Source organism: Petaurus breviceps, unplaced genomic scaffold (genome assembly GCF_028583685.1).
Source record: "Petaurus breviceps papuanus isolate PSGF00001 unplaced genomic scaffold, PetGlider_PUasm1.0 90779, whole genome shotgun sequence".
NCBI lineage: Eukaryota > Metazoa > Chordata > Mammalia > Diprotodontia > Petauridae > Petaurus > Petaurus breviceps.
Window position 1 is genome coordinate 12,146,751 of NW_027187344.1, and position 18,997 is coordinate 12,165,747.

Here is an 18,997-nt window from a genome sequence, read left to right on the forward strand (position 1 = left end):
AATTGAAAGTAATTTTGTGTCCCTAGTGCTTTTGCAAGGACCTTTGTTCACTGACCAAACTCAGCCTTTCAATCTGCTGTTGCTTCCCTCACACTGGAACCGCTGTTGTTGCTGTTATTTGTCCTTCATTTTATTTTTTTTTTCAAATGCTTTATTAACTTCTGATTTACATCATTCATTTCCTCCAGATTTTGAGTTACAAATTTTCTTCCCGTTTTCCCCCTACCCACCACCCCAGAATAGCAGTCCCACAGGTTATCCCCTCCTCCAATCTGCTGTCTCCCATATCTTCTCCCATACCCCCTTAGACTTTTCCAGTAGGGCATGGTGGATCTCTATGCCCCAGTGCCTGTATATCTTCTTTCCCAATTACGTGTAAGATAATATTAATAATAGTATATATAATTTTAAACATTTCATTTTAAATCTTTGAATTCCAGATTCATTCCCTTCCTCCCTTGTCACTCACCCTTACTGGGAAGATAAGCAGTTCAGTATAGGTTGTACATGTGTAGCTAATGCAAAACATTAACATACAAGATATATTGTAAAAGATTCACTATATTTCCCTCCCTCCTATCCCACCACCCACTTGTTCTCTACTTTGATCCCATCCCTTTTCAAAAGTGAGTGCTTCCTCACTGAGTATCATCTTTCAGGGGAAAATATGGTCATTCAGTGGAATAGAGGACTTTCAAGCATTCTTGCTGAAAAAATCAGAGTTGAATAGAAAATTTGACATTCAGATATAAGAAGCAAGAGAAGCATGAGAAGGTAAACAGGGAAAAGAAATCATAAGGAACTTATCAAAGTTGAACTATTAACATTCCTACATGGGAAAACAGTAATTGTAACTTATGAAACTTTTCTCAGTAGTTGAAGGGATTAGAAATATATATATATATATATATATATGTCTATATATGAGGGTATATGGGCATATGAATATATATATGAATGTGTGTATATATGTTTACAGGTATACATAGATAGAGGGCACAGGACCCATTTAACAGGAAGGGATGATACTTAAAAGGTGAAATTAAGAGGTGAGAGGAATATAATGAGAGGAGATGGGGAGAGACAGATTGGGGTAAACTATCTCTTACAGAAGAGGCAAGGAAAAATGGTTACAATGGAGGGGAAGAATAGGAAGGCAAAATGGAATGGGTCAACCTTATTCCCATTGAATCTGGCTTGAGGAGGGAGTGAAATACACACTAAATAGGGTATCATACCCTCCAGGAGAATAGAGGGGGAAGGGGATGAGAGGGGGAATGATGGAAGAGAGGGCAGGCTGGGGAAGAGGGAAGTTGGAAGCACCTACTTTTGAAAAGGGACAGGATCAGGGTGGAGAGTGGAGCGGGTGGGAGGTGGGATGGGAGGGAGGGAAGTGTAGTCAGTCTTTTACAATATATCTACTATGTTGTTGTTTTGCATTAGCCATATGTGTTCAACCTATACTGAACTGCTTGTCTTCACAGTGGGGGTGGATTACGGCAAAGAAAGGGAATGAATCTGAAATTGAAAGTTTTAAAATTAAATATTCAAATATATATATGTACATATATATGTGTGTGTGTACATATATACATATATATATATACTATTATTAATACCATCTTACATGTAATTGGGAAATAAGATATACAGGCACTGAGGCATAGAGATCCATTGGAAAAGTCGAAAGGGTTATGGGAGAAAATATGGGACAGAGCAGATTGGAGGAGGGGATATCCTGTGGGACTGCTATTTTGGGGTGGTGGGTGGGGGAAAAGTGGGGAGAAAATTTGTAACTCAAAATCTGGCGGAAACAAATGATGTAAATCAGAAGTTAATAAAGCATTTTTTAAGTAAAAAAAAAAGTGAGTGCTTCCAACTTCCCTCCCCCTCAGCCTGCCCTCCCTTCCATCATCCCCCCTCTCATCCCCTTCCCCCTACTCTCCTGTAGGGTGAGATACACTATTTAGTGTGTATTTCATTCCCTCCCTGAGCCAAATTCAGTGAGAATAAAGTTGACCCATACCCTTTTGCCTTCCTATTCTTCCCCTCCATTGTAATGCTTTTCCCTTGCCTCTTCTTTATGAGATAGTTTACCCCATTCTGTCTCTCTTCATCTCCTCTCATTATATTCCTCTCTCACCTCGTAATTTCACCTTTTAAGTATCATCCCTTCCTATTAAATTGGTCCTGTGCCCTCTATGTATACCTGTAAGCATATATACACACATTCACATATGTATTCATATGCCCATATACCCTCCAATATAGACATATATATTTCTATTCCCTTCAACTATTTTCATACTGAGAAAAGTTTCATCAGTTACAATTATTGTTTTTCCATGTAGGAATGTTCATAGTTCAACTTTCATCAGTGGCTTATGATTTCTTTTCTCTATTTACCTTCTCAAGCTTCTCTTGCTTCTTGTATTTGGATGTCAAATTTTCTATTCAACTCTGATTTTTTCATTAACAATGCTTGAAAGTCCTTTATTCCACTGAATGACCATGTTTTCCCCTGAAAGATGATACTCAGTTTTGCTGGGTAGGTGATTCTTGGTTTTAATCCCAGCTCCTCTGCCCTCCGGAATATCCTATTCCAGGCTCTTCAATCCCTCAGTGTAGAAGCTTCCAGGTCCTGTGTTATCCTGATTGTGTTTCCACAATATTCAAATTGTTTCTTCTTGGCTGCTCGTAATATTCTCTCCTTGATCTGGGAACTCTGGAACCTGGCTATAATATTCCTAGGAGTTTTCTTTTTGGGATCTTTTTCAGGAGGTGATCAGTGGATTCTTTCAACCCCTATTTTGCCTTCTGGTTCTAGAACATCAGGGCAATTTTCCTTGAGAATTTCTTGGAGGATGATTTCTAGGTTCTTTCCCTGATCATGGCTTTTAGGTAGACCAATAATTTTTAAATTATCTCTCCTGGTTTTCCTATTTTCCAGGTCAGTGGTTTTTCCCATGAGATATTTCACATTGCCTTCTATTCTTTCATTTGTTTGGATCTGTTTAACATCATCTTGATTTCTCTTAAAGTCATTAGCTTCCCTTTGCTCCAACCTAAATCCAAGGGAAAGATTCAACTCATTGAGCTTTTGAGATTCTTTTTCCATTTGGCAAATTCTGCTTTTCAAGGCATTCCTCTCCTCATTGCCTTTTTGAGCCTCTTTTGCCAATTGAGTTAGTCTGTTTTTTAAGATGTGATTTTCCTCAGTCAGGCTGTTGGCTCTCATTTTGTAATTTTCTTGCATCGTTCTCATTTCTCTTCCCAATTTTTCCTCCACTTCTCTTATCTGCTTCTTGAGGTCTTCTATGGCCTGTAACCAGCTCGTATTTTCCTTTGAAGCTTTTGGTGTAGGAGTTCTTACTTCACTATCTTCCTCCTGTTCCATGCTTTGCTCCTTTTTGTCCCCCAAATAGGAGTCTAATGTTGGAATCTCCTGTTTGTTTTGCTTCCTTTGTCTGGTCATGTCGCCCCTCAGTCACTTGACCCCTGGGCTTTTTGCCACAGTAGGACTCTGTCACCAGACAGGGGAGCTTTCATCCCAAACGCTGGGGTTTTCTCAGCTGCCAGAGGTATTAGTTGGGTGCCCTCTCTGAGGCCTCCACACACTCTGGCAAGCTGGACATGCATCCCAGGACCTCCACCCTAGACTGCAATCCGGATCCAAGCAGGTTAAAGCAAGAGTGATTACCCCTCAGACTGGTCACTTGGTCCCCCTACAGTCTGCAGGCCAGGAGCTGAAGCTGCCACTTGGCACTGGCTGTGCCGGGCATCTCAGCAGCTTCTTGCCCTGGGTGCAGAAGCCGATACACTTCTGACTACTGGTCCCAAAGTCCACACTGCACTGACCTCTCACTTTGTCCTTCGCATCTTTGTGTTGATAAATCTGGAAACGGACCCAGCTACTGCTGATCTGGAGTCCCTTCAGCCAGCGGCTGGTCAGGCCTGCCCTGGGGCTAAAACCTCCGGCTCACACTGGCCTGGGCTCAGCTCCCAGAGCACTGCGCTGGCTGATTCCTGCCGGCCTGCCAGGCTGTCCTCAGCGGGAGGTTAGCTTCTCTGTATTATTTTGTGGGTTCTGCAGCTCCAAAGTTTGTTCAGAGTCCCCTTTTTACATGGATTGGGGAAGGTGAAAGCTGGAGCCGGGAGGAGGTCCTGCTTCTACTCTGCCATCTTGACTCCGTGCCCCACCCCCCTTCATTTTCAAAGGGAACTGATGACAGTGTGGGGTGATGTCTTGACTTGAGTGTGAGTTGGATTTTAAGTGCTCCCAAACTGAGTTACCTTCAACTCTTCATGCTTCTTTATCCATCATGTCTGAGTACTCTGCCTGTTTGTTCTCTTCCTCTGAACTAGCCCTGTACTAGGTGCCTCTCCAAGCTGCTTTTTTAGGGGAATGATCCATGCATTGGTGGAAATGGTCAAGTTCCACTCCATCAATTCTAAAAGTTCTGGATACAGTGCTATGTATCAAAAAACATGACTTGTAATGTAAGGAAGATATTTATCAAGCATCTTGGAGAGGTATCTTGGTTTCATTACAGCACTGTAATATAGAGATGGGGTAAAGTCTTAGGGGCAACTGGGTGGCACAGTGTTTTAGAGCATTGGGCTTGGAATCAGGAAGACTCATCTTCCTGAGTTCAAATCCAGCCTCAGATGCTTACTAGCTCTATGATCCTGGGCAAGTAATTGAATCCTGTTTGCCTCAGTTTCTCATCTGTAAAGTGAACTGGAGAAGGAAATGGCAAACCACTCCAGTATCTTTGCCAAGAACGCCGGTTGTGAAGAGTTGGACACAACTGAAACAACTGGAAAACCACAACGACAATAGAGTCTTAAACTTTGGTCCAAGAAATTGACTTTGAAAGTACAAGATGGGAGGGGAGAAGTATAGGTAGGCAACAGTTTCTTAAGAAGACTCATGGGTTTTAGTGGATTACAAGCGCCATAGGACAGCCAAAAAAAGCAAATGCTTTATTGGGTTACCTTCAGAGGAGCAGGAGGGGATAGCCCTGCATTCAGTCCCAGGCATCATATTTGAGGAAGGACATGGAAGAGCCAGAGGGAGAGCTTCCAGAGTGGTCAGGTGGGGTCAGTAAGCATTCATTAAGCACTTAGGACTGTCAGACCTGGCACTAAGTGCTGAGATACAAATAAAAGCAAAAAGAAGACTATTCTTCCCCTTGAGTTTATATTCTAATGGAGGAACACAACATATACCGAGAAACTAAAAAGGGAGTCGGGAGTGTCAGTGAGAGATGAGCCCTGAAAGCAAGGACAGAGAGATACCCAGGAGGTAGCTCAAACTCCTTCTTGCTAGCTATGTCGTATTTCAGGGGAAGGTAACCAGAATGGTGAAGGACCTTTGAGTACATTCTATCTGAATTATCCAACAAGCATTAAGTACTCCCATGTGTCAAAAATTGGGGTCACAGAGTCAAGAATGAAGAGTTTCTGCCTTTGAGAGAAATAGCATGAAGCATAACAGCAAATACAAATAAGATGTGAAGTAAATGTAATTTCAGGAGGGAAGCCCTTGTCCCTAGAGAAGGGATAGTGGATTAGGAAAGGCCCTCCTTATAGGGTGAAGAATTAGGAGGCAATAGTTCAGGCTAGAGGGGAGGAGGGTCTGAATTAGGGTAATAGTTGAATAAATAAACAGAAGGGGACAGAGTTGAGAGATGTTGTAGTAGGAAGAATCAGCAAGACTTGGCAACTGATTGGATATGATGGATAAAAGAGCAGGAAGAGTTGGAGGTAACTCTTAGTTTAGGAGCACTTAAAATCCAATTCACACTCAAGTCAAAACATCACCCCATGATGTCATCAGTCCCCTTTGAAAATGAAGGACAAACAACAGCAACAGAAATATGGAAGTTAGGGCCAGTTAGTTTAAGAAACTGGGGATGTTTGGCCTGGAGGCTGGACATGGTAGCTGTCATCAAATACTTGAAAGGCTTTGTTGGAAAAGAGAGATTAGTCTTGTTTCCCTTTGACCCCAGGGGATAAAATTGGGATTAATGGGTAGAAATTTCAGAGGCACATCAGTTAGAATTATCCAAAAATGAAATGAGTTGCCACAGGACATAGTGGGTTCTCTCTCTCTGGAGGCCTTTGGGTAAAGATTGACTAACCACTTTGTGTGTGTCTGTGTGTACACATGTGCACACATATGCGCACATGCATGCACGTGCTTTGGTATGTGGATGTGTTGTAGGAGGGATTAGTTTTTTTAGGTATAGACTTGATGTAACTCCTTCTAAGTCTGTGACCTGGTGATTCTGCAAGTCAGAGAAGCTGAATTTGAGTCCCTGCTCTGCTTTTCACTGATTTTCGATAGGCCTCAGTTTCCTCTTGTGTGAAGGGGGAGGTCTGGACTGGATGATTTCTCAGGGCCCTTCTAGCTCCAGAGGCCATGAGGCCGTGATTTTATTCTTCCGTCTTTCCCAAGGAGCACTTCAGCAGAACAATGTGGTTGGGGATGACTCAGAAAGTGCCGGCTGTATCCTAAGCTATTGGCAGCTGCTGCTTTTGTTGCTCCTAGATCTGAGACTGGGCGGCGTTTCATTGTTAGGATTTCAGAAACTCTGTCTTTCTCTTTCATGGTATGTCACTGGAAGCATAGTGGTCAGTTGGGCATTAGTGAGGCTTCGCTTGTGCTCAGCACCGTACTTGACATCACTAGAAGCAGAGAAGGATAGGCTTACTGGGAGCTTCTGTAGGCTAGTCAGGAAATTAAGCCACCAGTCAGTGGGGGAACAAGACCATATGTAGTTAGCATGTCCCCCAAATCTGGGTAAGATATATGATCTTGAAGTTTAAAAGTGCACCAGTCCTTTTGGGATACCCTGTATAATAAAGCACTAAGTATGTAGTAAAAATAATAATTGCATCTAGAGTCTTAAAAGGGAGGCCACCACCCTTCACTTTAGATACAAATGTTTCCTCTCCACTGAATAAAGAGACAAGCCTCTCACCCCTTGCCCACTGGGATGAATGGGGTGAGCTAGGACACATGCTGCTCCTCTTAGGTCTTCTCATAGCAAGTGGACTGGTGCTGACAGCATGAGAGCCACAACTCAGACTCATCAATATTAGAATAGGGAGAGGGACTTTTGAAGATGATCTGGTTAAATCACTGGCCTGTGTTCAGGTAAACTGATATACCCATTTTAGAGATGAGGCTACTGAGGCCAGAGAAATTAAATGACTTGGACAAGGTCATACGACATTTTCTCTTACCTTGATTTCTATTCTGGTAATGTTGCCTTTGGTATTACAAACCATAGGTTCTTGATGTCTTTTCTTTAGCTCATAGAGATCTTAAGCCTCTTCCAGCCAAGTTCTAGGGGCCAAGATTGGTTGGGTAGAAGTAGAGACATCAGGCCTTGAACTTGACATAGTATTAGCCTTTCCATGGTAGATGCTGGTGCCAGGCTCTGTATTGCCCTAGAGCAGGTCTGCCTGATCCCAATCCAGAGCCCCAGCTGGATGTGACACACATCTGGCTGGCAGCCATATCTCTTGAGTCTGTTCTCAGGCTAAAGGAGCTACCACAGGGTAGCTGCAATGCATAAACAGCCTGGGTTCCAGGCTTGAAAACTTTATTTCCCCCCTGTAAAGAAATCTGAATGAATAGGGATTTTGGTTTGTAACTTAGGAGAGCTGTTTAAGTAGAATAAGAAGCTGTCTGTTCTATAGCTATGTAAGGTTAAGGAGAAGGTTTCCCTTTTGATTTAGTTACATTGTTAAGAGTTGCTGCTCTCTGCTCTCAGAGAGCAGCCTTAGGATTTGGAGTTGTGTCCTCTGATGTAGGTCACCTCTTCTTGATCGGTATGATCAACCGAGACAGAGAATAGCCACACAACACTGGACCCCAATGGGAAATCGGACTCAACAAGACCAGTGATTTATCAGCATTCAATTCCGTTTGGCTGCTTTTCTTTGGCTACATTTTAACTCATTTGTTTGAAACTGTAGGATTTTGCTAGACAAACAAACCCGGGGCCTATTCTTCCCTCCCTTCCTTTCGCACAATCAAAACTGGCTCTGAAAGCTCCCAGGGTAGCCAGTCTGGGCTTCTGTGGAAGTGTTACCCAGAGAGCAGCATGAAAGCAGCAGCAGCTCTTCAAACTCCCTCTCACTGGACATCTCTGAAGGTCCTCTCTCCCTGGACACTCGGGCAGAAATCTGGGCATAAAAGAGAAAGGAGTTACTGAGATTTTGTTTGTACTAAAGCTTCCAGTGCTGCCAGACTATGGCCATCTGGAATCTGAGCACATAGAAGGAGTTGTCCTTCAAACGAGCCCCAGCAGTTCCATCTTTTCTACCCTGCAAGCAGAAGAGGGAGGCTTCAGTTTTTTCAGTGAAGCGTGAAGATAGATTCTGTCTTCTGAGAGGGGAGGGCATGGGGATGGTATAGGTGACTCAAAAAGGAAGAGAAGCTTTGGAAAATGCTTTAGGGAATGAGATAGGGAGTCATTTGTGGAGGAATTAAAGTATGTAACTTTAGGCCTTAGTTGAAATTACACAACATAAATTTGTAGTAGTCCCAGCCAACACATTTTGGATTGGGAGCTAAAAGATGTGACTTTTATTTCTGTCTTGGGTTGAGCACAGCTAGTTAGTGACAAAGCCAGCAAAAGTGACAAAGATGATGACTTCTTGTGGTGGGATCTTTAGATAGATTATAATATTGGCCCATGTCCCCAGGTTTTAATGGAAATGGACTTGGCTCTGTGCCTTTTCTCAATTTCCTTTCATTTTGGTTCCTCTGGGACTGTATCTGGGTGGGAGACACCAAGTCTATTTGTAGTTTGGAGATGCTTGTGTTTCAGAAGTGGGAGGGTCCATTTCAGGTAGCCATTCCTTCCTCTTCTCCCTGAGCTGCAACCAGGGGGACAGGCTTGGGTTGCTACTACTACTCTGACTTCTGGTGATGGCTATGACCTTTATCTTCCAGAGAGTCATGATGGTGGGGTGGAAAGAATTCTGACCTGAAGGTCGGTATTTATACTCTGACCCTGGCTTTGCTATTAGTTGGCTGTATGAGGACCAAATTAGTTCCCCTCTTTAGGCCCTCTTTTTCCACTTCTGTAAAAGGAGAGGGTTGCCATTATCTGTAATGGTATTTTCAACTCTGAATTCTATGATGGGACTTAGGATTAGGATAGTCCAATTCAACAAACATTTATTAATTGCCTACTATTTGAAAGGATATTTAAAGCCTCATCCAGCTTTAAATGATGATTTTATGATTCAGGCACTCATGGCAGCAGGACTTCAGAGGCTAAGCCATATTTCTCTGTTGCTCTGCCCATAAATACCCCTCCTGAATCCTATGAGTAACATGGCTAACAGTCCAATAGGATGAAGTGGCTTTCTTCCCTTTGAGCCCTTAGTACCTTTACCTCTATGATGATAACCCCAGACAAAAACCCCATTTGTTTAGGCTAATGAGATGAGAACTGGGAGAGCTAAGATGCTCAGGGAACTTTGGGAAAGATGAACAGGGTCAATGCCAAGCGGTAACTTACTCATGGTAGGCACAATTAGTCAGGTCTTTAATAGCTCAGATGTCCCTTTTCTAGATGGACTGGGACCGAAAACCTTTTCTCCAATTTTGATGGAAGGATTGTATGGGATAATTTTTCCTTTCTATATCCTAACCTAACACAAGGATGAACATGACTAGAGAGTGTCTTTGAAAATTTATGTGCATTATACAGAGTTAGATCAAGTTTCTACCTGACTTGGTAAAGACTTGGGGTTTTAGGGGCAAGCCCACCAGTCTTCATTTGCCTTGCCTTTATTTGATCCTTCAGAATTGTCCCTAAGAACACTGTGGTGATGGACCTAGGGTTTGGTGACCTCCAAGCAACTTTGGGGATTTGGTCACTGGAACTCTGTCAGGCCTAGGACAAAGAGACACCAAAAGCTAGTGTTAGTCATCATGTCATAATGACTAGAATGAATTCCTACTTATGTAGTACCTTACAAAGTGTTTCACTTACAATATGAGATGAGTAGTATAAAGATTACACTCATTTTTTGGAAGTTCAGAGTCTGGTTGCACAAATGAAGAAGCTAATGCTTAGAGAAGTGAATTTGGTTTTCTTAAAGTCACATACCTATTGTGGTAGAGCCAGGACTTCAGTCTAAACTCCCCCCTCCCCCACTCCAAGCCCAGGGTTCTTTCTACTATACTGGGTTTGCTTTCCTGGTAAACCTCCCTGACCCCTTTCCTTATCCATCCCTCAAGTCTTCATGTTGCCCTTTTGTGACTATTCTCTTTATTCCTGTTCCAAGCTGCCATCAGTGTTCATTCTGAGCAGATTTCACACAAATAGAAATTTTGGGGTTAGGAAGGCACATATTATTATTTGTTTTGGATCCCTTTAGGGGGTAGCTCTTTTGCACAATAATATTTTGTGTTTAACACAAACAGGATGGGATGTCATAATACAACTATGGGTCCTTCTTGGATTCCCTAAGTCCAACTCTTCTTCCTTATCCCAGACTGGGCAGCCTCTGGGCTAAATTGAAGGGAGGAGGAGTGGTTGCAATAGAGAACTGTGTTTTCTGCCTGGGCTTCCCATCTAGGCAGTGTTTGTGAGAACACTGCAATAACAAAGTCCTCCGTGCTCAAGAATGCAGCCAGAACAAAAGCGACATCAATAGTGCAGGGGCCAGGGAATACTAAATAGTTGACAGGAATTTTAATATAAAAACTCTCTCTTCCTTGTCATTCAGAGGTTTCAGGAAGCTCTCTGGCTTATCGTAAAGAGGCATACAGCTCAGACAGGGGCTGGGGAGGTGAAAGGTGATTTCCTGCCATTCTTCTGTGGAGCTGGGTTCCCATGGGCGGTTATGCCAGTTAACTGTGGCTCACTCCAAGCTTTCGTGCTCCAGGGTGACTAGGACTCATACTGCTTTGGGGAATTGAGTTTTCATGGGGCAACAGCTGAGTTGGGACCTGTAGCTATGAATCGCTTCAATGGGCTCTGCAAAGTGTGCTCGGAGAGGCGTTATCGACAGGTGGGTGGAAACCCAATTTCTGGAAATGTAAGAATGTGGGGGTGGGGTGGTCGTGGTTGTTTGTTTGGAACTCAGTCTTACTGTTACCCCTTCTCTTACTTTGTGTCCTGACTTCATCTTTTACACCTGCTTGGAAAATTTCTCTTTGACCTCAGTGCAGGGCAGTAGAGGGAGAAGGGGGAAATTGGAGTGTAGGTTGGAGATCCTCCTAAGGAATCTAAGGGATTCAAAGGATCTCATGTCTTCTCTTCTCCCCACTTTTATCTCTTATCTTGAAAATCCACATCTGATCCTAACCATTGAGTAGGTTTTCCTTTTCAAAAACCACAATTATATTTCCTGCCCTTTTGCCTAACCCTTTAAAGTTATTTTAAAAGGATTTTTCATGAACAGCAGCTCTGTGATATTGACACAGGGGCCATGTAGTAGAAAGAACACTGGGCTTGGAGTCAGGACTGACCAGGTCTCAAATCCTGTCTCTGGCATTCCTGGCTTGGTAACTATGGACTTAACCATTGTAAGCCTCAGTTTCCTTATCTGACAAGAATGAGAAAGATACTAATAATAGCCTTAGTTCTGAGCTCACTGAGTTGTTGTGAAGCTTTGTTGAAATAATACTTTGCAAACTTTAAAGGCCTCTGTAAATGTTATTATTAAGAAGAATGGAGGGAGTTTAGGATAATAGAATTTAGAATTAGAAGGGATTTTAGTGCTGGCTTTGTTCATTTCCCCTCATTTTGCAGATGAGAAAGCTGAAGCCTGGAGAATAAGGTGACTTAACACTTGCCCAAGGTAGTAAGAAGAAAAGGCATCCTTTTCCTCCCCCCATCAGAGTTGTTTTGGGATGGATCAAGATACAACAAGATATTGATGGACCTTGGAGCTTTTCTAAATGAGGTCGAGCTTCTTAAATACCAGGGTTAGAAGGCAGATATGACCCAGATAGATTCCTGAAGTTAAGAGGATTTGGGTCTGGGGGACAGACAGAGGTGGGAATGAAGGTTTGTTTGTTTTTTTTTTTTTTTGTAAAAAGAAGGCAGTAACAATGTGAAAGCAAGGAGTATCTCTCTGAACCCCGATAAAGCAACTTCTTTCTCTCTGAGGCAACCTTGATTTGCTCCTTGTGTTCTTTGAATCCTCTGTGGTTTCTTTGGCAGGGAGAAAAATGGGTGACAGCTCCTCCAGCTGTTTCATACTGCCTCTGGGCTAGAGGGTGTCCGTGGTCTTTAATGCAGTTGTGCTTTTATCATCTGAGCAGAAATTTAAAGTGTAGTGTTCCCGCCTTTTCTGCATCACCACTTTGATCAATATTTTTGGCTTTTTGCTCTACTCCCCACTCTCTCATTCACCCCTTCTTCTGGCCCTCACCCATTCTTGGAGCTGCTTGGAAATTCAGCATGGCTAGAAGTGTCTGTACTGTTAGGTGGCAGCAGGATATGGTGGACATAATATTAGATCAGGTGTTGGTTTATTGTTTGGGAATTGGGGGCAGGAGTGAATCATAGAGATATGGAGAATGCTGGAGCCAGGAAAACTTGGCAAAAGTAAAGCTGAGAATGGGCATACTTGTGGTACTCAAAAGCTGAGATCAGGTCCTGCATTTAGAAGACAGGTGAACACATTGGTCTGGGAAGCCAAAGCAAGGAAACTAACAAAACAGGAAACAGTAGGCTTGAGGCATCATTGAGAAGAAGACCTTGAATTTAGTCATGAAGATATTCATATGTTTTCTGCTGGGGGTAGAAGCTTTACCCAAGCCATGCTGTCCTGAAGCCACTTCTGTCATGACTCTTCAGTGGTCTTAGGCCAGGCCACTTACCCCTTTGGGCCTTAGTTTGCCCAGCTATTTAATGAGGGGTTTGGATTCTATGATCTTAAATATTCTTTCCAGCTCTGGATATGGGATCTGTTGGTGGGAGTAGCTAAATGCCATTAGGGAGATGGTAAGTACATTAAGGTAGTTGGAATGTGGTATGAGAGATAAGGACTGATTCTGGCATCTAGAAATGTGAGCACAGGACTCTTACCTTTCTGTGCCTAGCTTTGCTTATCTGCAAAATATGAATGAATTAATAGGTATAAATGTGCTTAGAAACCAAAGTACTATATAAGTATAGATATAAATATATTATTATTATTTTCTACTTGGGAATTTTTAAAGCTCAGTATTCCCTAGACACTGAAAACAATTCTTTTGGATTTTAACATTGTCAGGATACAAGAGAAACAAGAGAAACATGAGACTTAATGATTTCTGCTTTTACCTTTATAGCTTGAGGTATGATAAAACAGTACTACTGTTACTAGACTCTGCTTCTGGTGTACAGATCCTAGTGAAAACCAGTTGACTTCCATCTTTATTTCTTCCATTTCCCTCATCCCTATCAATATCAGGATGTTTGTCCTCTAGTATCTATTGGAATCTATTGGGGCTAGCCTTTGGAGCTTGGAAGTGAGCAATGTCTTTCTGTGTGTGTGTGTGTGTGTGCTTTGTTGAAGTTTGTTTTTCTTTTCTTTTTTTTTTTCCTGCCTTGGCTATGTATTTTCCCAGAATTCTTATGGGACTAGGGTTCCCCATCATTCTACCCCTCCCTTCTTGTCTGTCAGATTTCCTGTTTTATGAACTTGCTTTGAATTGAGTTCCAGGGATGGTAGGAAACAGAACCTCCTGAGCTGCTGCGGCAAGGCCAACCAGTGAACCTCCCCACAGGCCTTGGAAACTCAGGGCAACTAGTTTCTTTCATGTGCCCTAATCCAGTCTGGCCCTTGGGTAGTCTTTGTGCAAATGAAAAACTTTCACGCAAGGTGAAGATCAAGTTTCTCTTTATGTGATTCTGCCTCCAATTTAAGGCCCTCTGCAACTGGCCTCTAGCCAACTTTACCTCTAACATAAGTCTTAAGCTCCAGGGAGGCCGGTTTTCTCTACTTGTCTAGAATGCCTTACCAGTTCTTCTGTGTCTGTCTGGAACCTACCCATTCTGTAGGGCCTGTTTTACTTCTCACCACCTTTTGGAGCCTTTCCTACTCTCCAGTCTGTGCTGATCTTTCAGTTAATTTCAATAGGTTGTGTTGGTATTGTTTACTTAATTCTATACAGCTTTAAATTGCTATTTAACCATTTGTGTGTGATAGTCAATAAATATTTGTTAGGTGACTGGTAGGTGCCCGGCACTGTGCTAAGTGCTGGGGATACTAACATGAAAAAGAAAAACAGACCCTGCTCTCAAGGAGCTTACAGTCTATCGATAGAGATAGCACACAGAGGGAAGCTGAAAGGAGACTTTGAACTGGACTCAGTCCAAAGGAGGACCCCCCTCCCCCCCCAGAAGAATAGAAATGGCTGACTCTGGCCAGGGCTGCCCTCTTCCCTCCACTCTCTATCTCCAGCAGAGGAGCAGAGGGTCCTGATGAGCTGTGTGTGCTGAGGCCAGAGAGTTCCTGGTGATGAGATTGTGGAGGGCTCTAAGGGAGAAATGCAGAGTGGTACAGCTGGGTGGGAAATGAAGGAAGTTGGTGTGTGTGTGTGTGTGTGTGTAACTGTATCTTCTACTTCTTTTATATCTCCTAGAGTACTTAGCATAGGGGTGGGCACATAAAGATTTTTTTTATTGGCTCCCTTTGTGTGTTGACACACACTTTTCTTGTTTGTGAGGCCTCCTTGTAAGGGATGCCATTTGAGCCTTCATTAGCTCTTAGTCTAATGCCTGGGGTTTCTGGGCAGGAAGACAGAGTTAAGGAAGTTAGGTCCATCTCTCTGTTGAAGAACCTGGGTTATGAAAAGGGGATAGAAAGGGTGGGATATATTGCTCCATGTAGAGAGGGATAATTGATGTCCTAGCTTGTGTCCTGCCAACCAAATTGTCATTCTCTTGGCCTATAAACCATGTTCAGAAGTGTTAGCCAGATTAGCCTGGAGAATTTACTAATTGTTTTGTCCACTTGTTGGCATACTGGGAGATCACACAGGCTGAGAGCTGGTTGGCAAGTTGAGTTCTCCCTGACATTGTGCTTAAGTGACTTGTTTTGAATGCCTAGCATTCAAGACCCTCTCTTTATAAAGTTGGGGCTGCTTGATACCCCTTCCCCAGGGAGTTAGAAATTAAGGGATCCATGAAGTAAAGGCTTCTGGGAATAACTGGCTGTGGGCGTATGTTGTAGATCACCATCCCAAGGGGAAGGGACGGCTTTGGTTTCACCATCTGCTGTGACTCTCCTGTTCGAGTTCAAGCTGTAGATTCTGGTAAGTAAATGATTGATTCTGATGCAGCTTTTTGGTTTTAAGCTTTTAGGTCCAAGCTTTCCACTCCATGAATCTGTTGCCTTGTATAGATTGCAGATGGACTCTAACAGTGAAATAAAAACTAGAATATTGTACTGATTTTTATAACCTTGAACCAAACGTTAATTTAAAAGAATGAACTACACACAAAACTGAAAACTTTTTTCTTGGGAAAAAAAAATCAGGAACCAATAGGAACCCAAACTAAACCTATTTAGTTTCTTAAAAATATTCTAAGAATTTTACATTATCAAAATTCATTTTGTTTATAACCTCTAACAAACACAGAGATGAATGAATGAAGCACAAAATTTTAGAGCTTGAAGGTACTTCATCTAGCTTAGCATCCTCATTTTATAACGGAGGAAAACCAGGCCCAGGGAGGTTAAATAATTTGCCTAAGATCCCACAGCAAGTTGCTGGCAAAGCTAGACCTCTCCTCTTCCCCCTGTTCAACTGTTCCCTTTTCTCTGAGGCAATATAGGTAGGGAAAGCAGGCACCAAGGTAGAAATGGCAGGGCATCTGTGGGAAAGGAGTTAGGGAGAGGGGAGGTAGCAGGGAAATGAGGGTGCCTAGAGAGGCAGGGATGGTTGGTGAGTAAGGGAGTCCAAGTTAGTGTTGAGTGTCATTAGTGGTAGACACTTGGCTTTATCTGACAGTCCTAGAGAAGGCCTGAGAAGGGAGAGGGAAACTTGGGTCATACCTTGAGTTTGGGTGAGGTAATAGGACAACTTAGGTATCTGCTGTGGGAAGGATGCCTAGAAGGCATCTAGAACAGCTCCTCATTTTACATGCAGGAAGCAGAGGCTCAGGGTGCGTAAGGGACTTAAAACAGGCCATCCATGCATCTGTCAGACCTGGCTTGGTCCTGTGCCTGGAGACTAGAGTGAGGTGGGGCTTACAATGATTTCCTTGAGGTAACTGAGTAGTGGTGGTCTCTCCTGGCAGGGGGCCCTGCAGAGCGGGCAGGGCTGCAGCAGCTAGACACAGTGCTACAGTTGAATGAGCAGCCTGTGGAACACTGGAAATGTGTGGAGCTGGCACATGAGATCAGGTGACTGGGGGTGGGGTGGGGCACAAGGGGACAGGGCCCCAGGTGCTTGAAGACTGTTTAGGCCTTCCCAGGTTCACAGAGCTTCTCCTTTACTGAGCCCTTTATACTCTCCCAAGTTGCTACATCTGCCCAGCCCCACTGCCTACTAATGTGCCCTCAAATGCTTCTATACTTCCCTTTGGATTATCAGTGAACTTCCCCAAAGCTAATTGGTATCCCCTCTCTGTCCCCTGTCTCCTTAACTACTCTTTTAGGAACTGCCCTGGTGAGATCATCTTGCTAGTATGGCGCATTATCCCTCAGATCAAACCTGGGCCTGATGGTGGTGTCCTACGCAGGGCCTCTTGCAAGTCAGCTCATGACCTCCAGTCACCCCCAAATAAACGGGAGAAGAACAATATCCTGGGTACTAGGCCTGAGCAGCGCCGCAGCTGTCACCTGGTGTGTGACAGCTCTGATGGGCTGCTTGTCGGTGGCTGGGAGCGCTATAGTGAAGTAGGGAAACGGACCCAGCACACGTTACCACCATTGTCCCGGGCTTCAGCTCCCACTGACCCCAACTACATCATCTTGGCCCCTTTGAACCCTGGGAGCCAGGTAAGAATGTGTACTCTGCTACTGTGATTATGAGGATGGAAAGAACTGTCTGAAGACATGTGTCTTTTACCTGATGGGGATGTTATGTCCCAGAGAATAGCTTGGCTGAACTGAGTTTTTGTAAGGCTATAGGATAGATCATGGATCTAGAGCTGGAAAGGACCCCAGAGGGCAAATAGACTAATTTCTTATTTTACATGCAGGAAATTGAGACTCAGGATGTCTAAGTGACTTGCCTTAGAGCACATAGGTATCCAGAGGCAGGATTTGAACTCTGGTTGTCCTCTGTTCTGGGGTCATTGTTCTTTCCCTGTTCTATGGTTATGTAATGAGGTCTTGCCTTCGGGTCCTGGAATCCTAACTCATGATTATTTGACCCATCTCACTTCTCTTCCCTTGACCAAGTCATTTGGTATTTTAGGAGATGCCTTTTTCTCTCTGAAGCTTTTGCCCTAGGCTAGGGAATCTCTCAAGACCCTTGCCACTTCTCCTCTCTTCATTTATTAATTCATTCCACAGTCATTTATTAAGTGCCTGTTGTATGCAGATAATTTTTTTAAGTCCTAGTTTAGATAAGACTTGGGTTCCTACTCTTGTGAAATTTAAAATTTAATAGATATAAACATAGATAATTAGAATACATATTACATGATAAGTGAGTTAGACAAGTACAATGCAAAGTATTATGTAGGGTCTATGGAGGAAGGTCTGAAGGCATCAAGGAAGTCCACCTAGATGTAGTGGCATCTGGTTTGTGCTTAAGAGGATAGGTAAGAATTCAACAGGTGACAAGGGAAAGGGGGAAGTGTGAACAGGCATAGAAGCTGAAGGGCCTGGAGAATGTTAAGGGGGCAGTAGTATCTGGCCCTGACTTGTAGTACTTGGAAGGGAATAATATGAAAAAATGCTGGAATGGCAGGTGAGTGACAGATGGTGTAGTGTATTGGTTATCTGGCTGAAGAGTTTGAATATTACTCAGCTAACAATAGTGCCTGAAGCCTTTTCCTTTTTTAAAGCTGAAAAGTGCCATGATCCTATGCATAAGAAAGATTTCCTGGTAGTGTTACTGAGAAGAGAAGGGGGTGCTCAGGGTTGGGGTGGGTGGAAAGAAAGTTGGGAGCTTAGAACACCTGTGAAAGGTAATTGCAATAGGCTAGAGAAGGTGATGTCGAGGGCTGGGGGAAGAGAGGAGGGAAGGGATGAAAAAGATGTTAGAATAAAGGGTAGAGGTAGAGCCAAGAGAACTTGCTTCAGTAGTTGAGCTGGTGGTTCTGTGCTTTGTTTTTTTCCCTATAGCTTCTGAGGCCCTTATATCAAGAGGACAGCATCCCAGAGGGTAAGTGTTTTCTGCCTGTTTCTACTACCATAGAGGTCCTGGGATTAGTCACTCCCTGTCTATGATTCTTATGATCCAGATCATTATGGTGTGGAGAGCAAAATCGTCTGGGACCTTCCCTTCTTTTACACCAACCTCTAATAGATCAACCAACTCCAATAGAGTCTGGGTGAATGAAGGTAACCAAAACAGTTAGAAAAACTTAATCTTCACACCTTGTCCAATCACAGTAAGTAGATTTCTGTTGTTTCTTTGTAAATTTTCCCAATCATAGTGAAACAGACATCTCCAAAGACACATGGCTCTTTCTTCTCAACCCTTTCCTGGAGCAGCAGTTATGACAGCAAGGAGGGGCCTCCCAAGAGGTTGCATCTTCAAGGTTTGAAACATTGCAGACTGAAGGCATTTACTCTCCTTCATGTAAGATAGCTTTTTTACTATCTTTGGGTGCTGTTGCATCTCTGCTCCATCTAGTGAGGAGAGAACCAGGACAATGCTAGAGTGACTGACCCCTTGGATTTGGCTCTGGTTTGTTGAACCAGCCACTCCTGGAAACCTGGAGTCACTCCCGGTTAGTATTTTGAAGCCCAGTCTCTGGAACTGTTGATTTCTCAAGTGTCATTTACCTGGCCATTGTTGGGTATCCAGGCCCCTCTGGGAAGTGTTGGGTCTTTCTGGTTC

General features: G+C 43.3%; 1 protein-coding gene across 1 annotated transcript in view; it reads left to right on the plus strand.

The window, feature by feature from the left end:
- The window catches only part of LOC138147244 (regulator of G-protein signaling 3-like), a 49,900-nt gene extending 31,229 nt beyond the window's left edge, over window positions 1–18,671 (plus strand). The window contains exons 9-12 of the mRNA XM_069069606.1: window positions 15,208–15,289; window positions 16,278–16,383; window positions 16,638–16,980; window positions 18,277–18,671. Of these exons, the coding sequence (XP_068925707.1) occupies window positions 15,208–15,289; window positions 16,278–16,383; window positions 16,638–16,980; window positions 18,277–18,381 (636 nt within the window). The 3' untranslated portion in view covers window positions 18,382–18,671. The remainder of the gene's footprint in view (window positions 1–15,207; window positions 15,290–16,277; window positions 16,384–16,637; window positions 16,981–18,276) is intronic.
- Window positions 18,672–18,997: the final 326 nt, after the last annotated feature.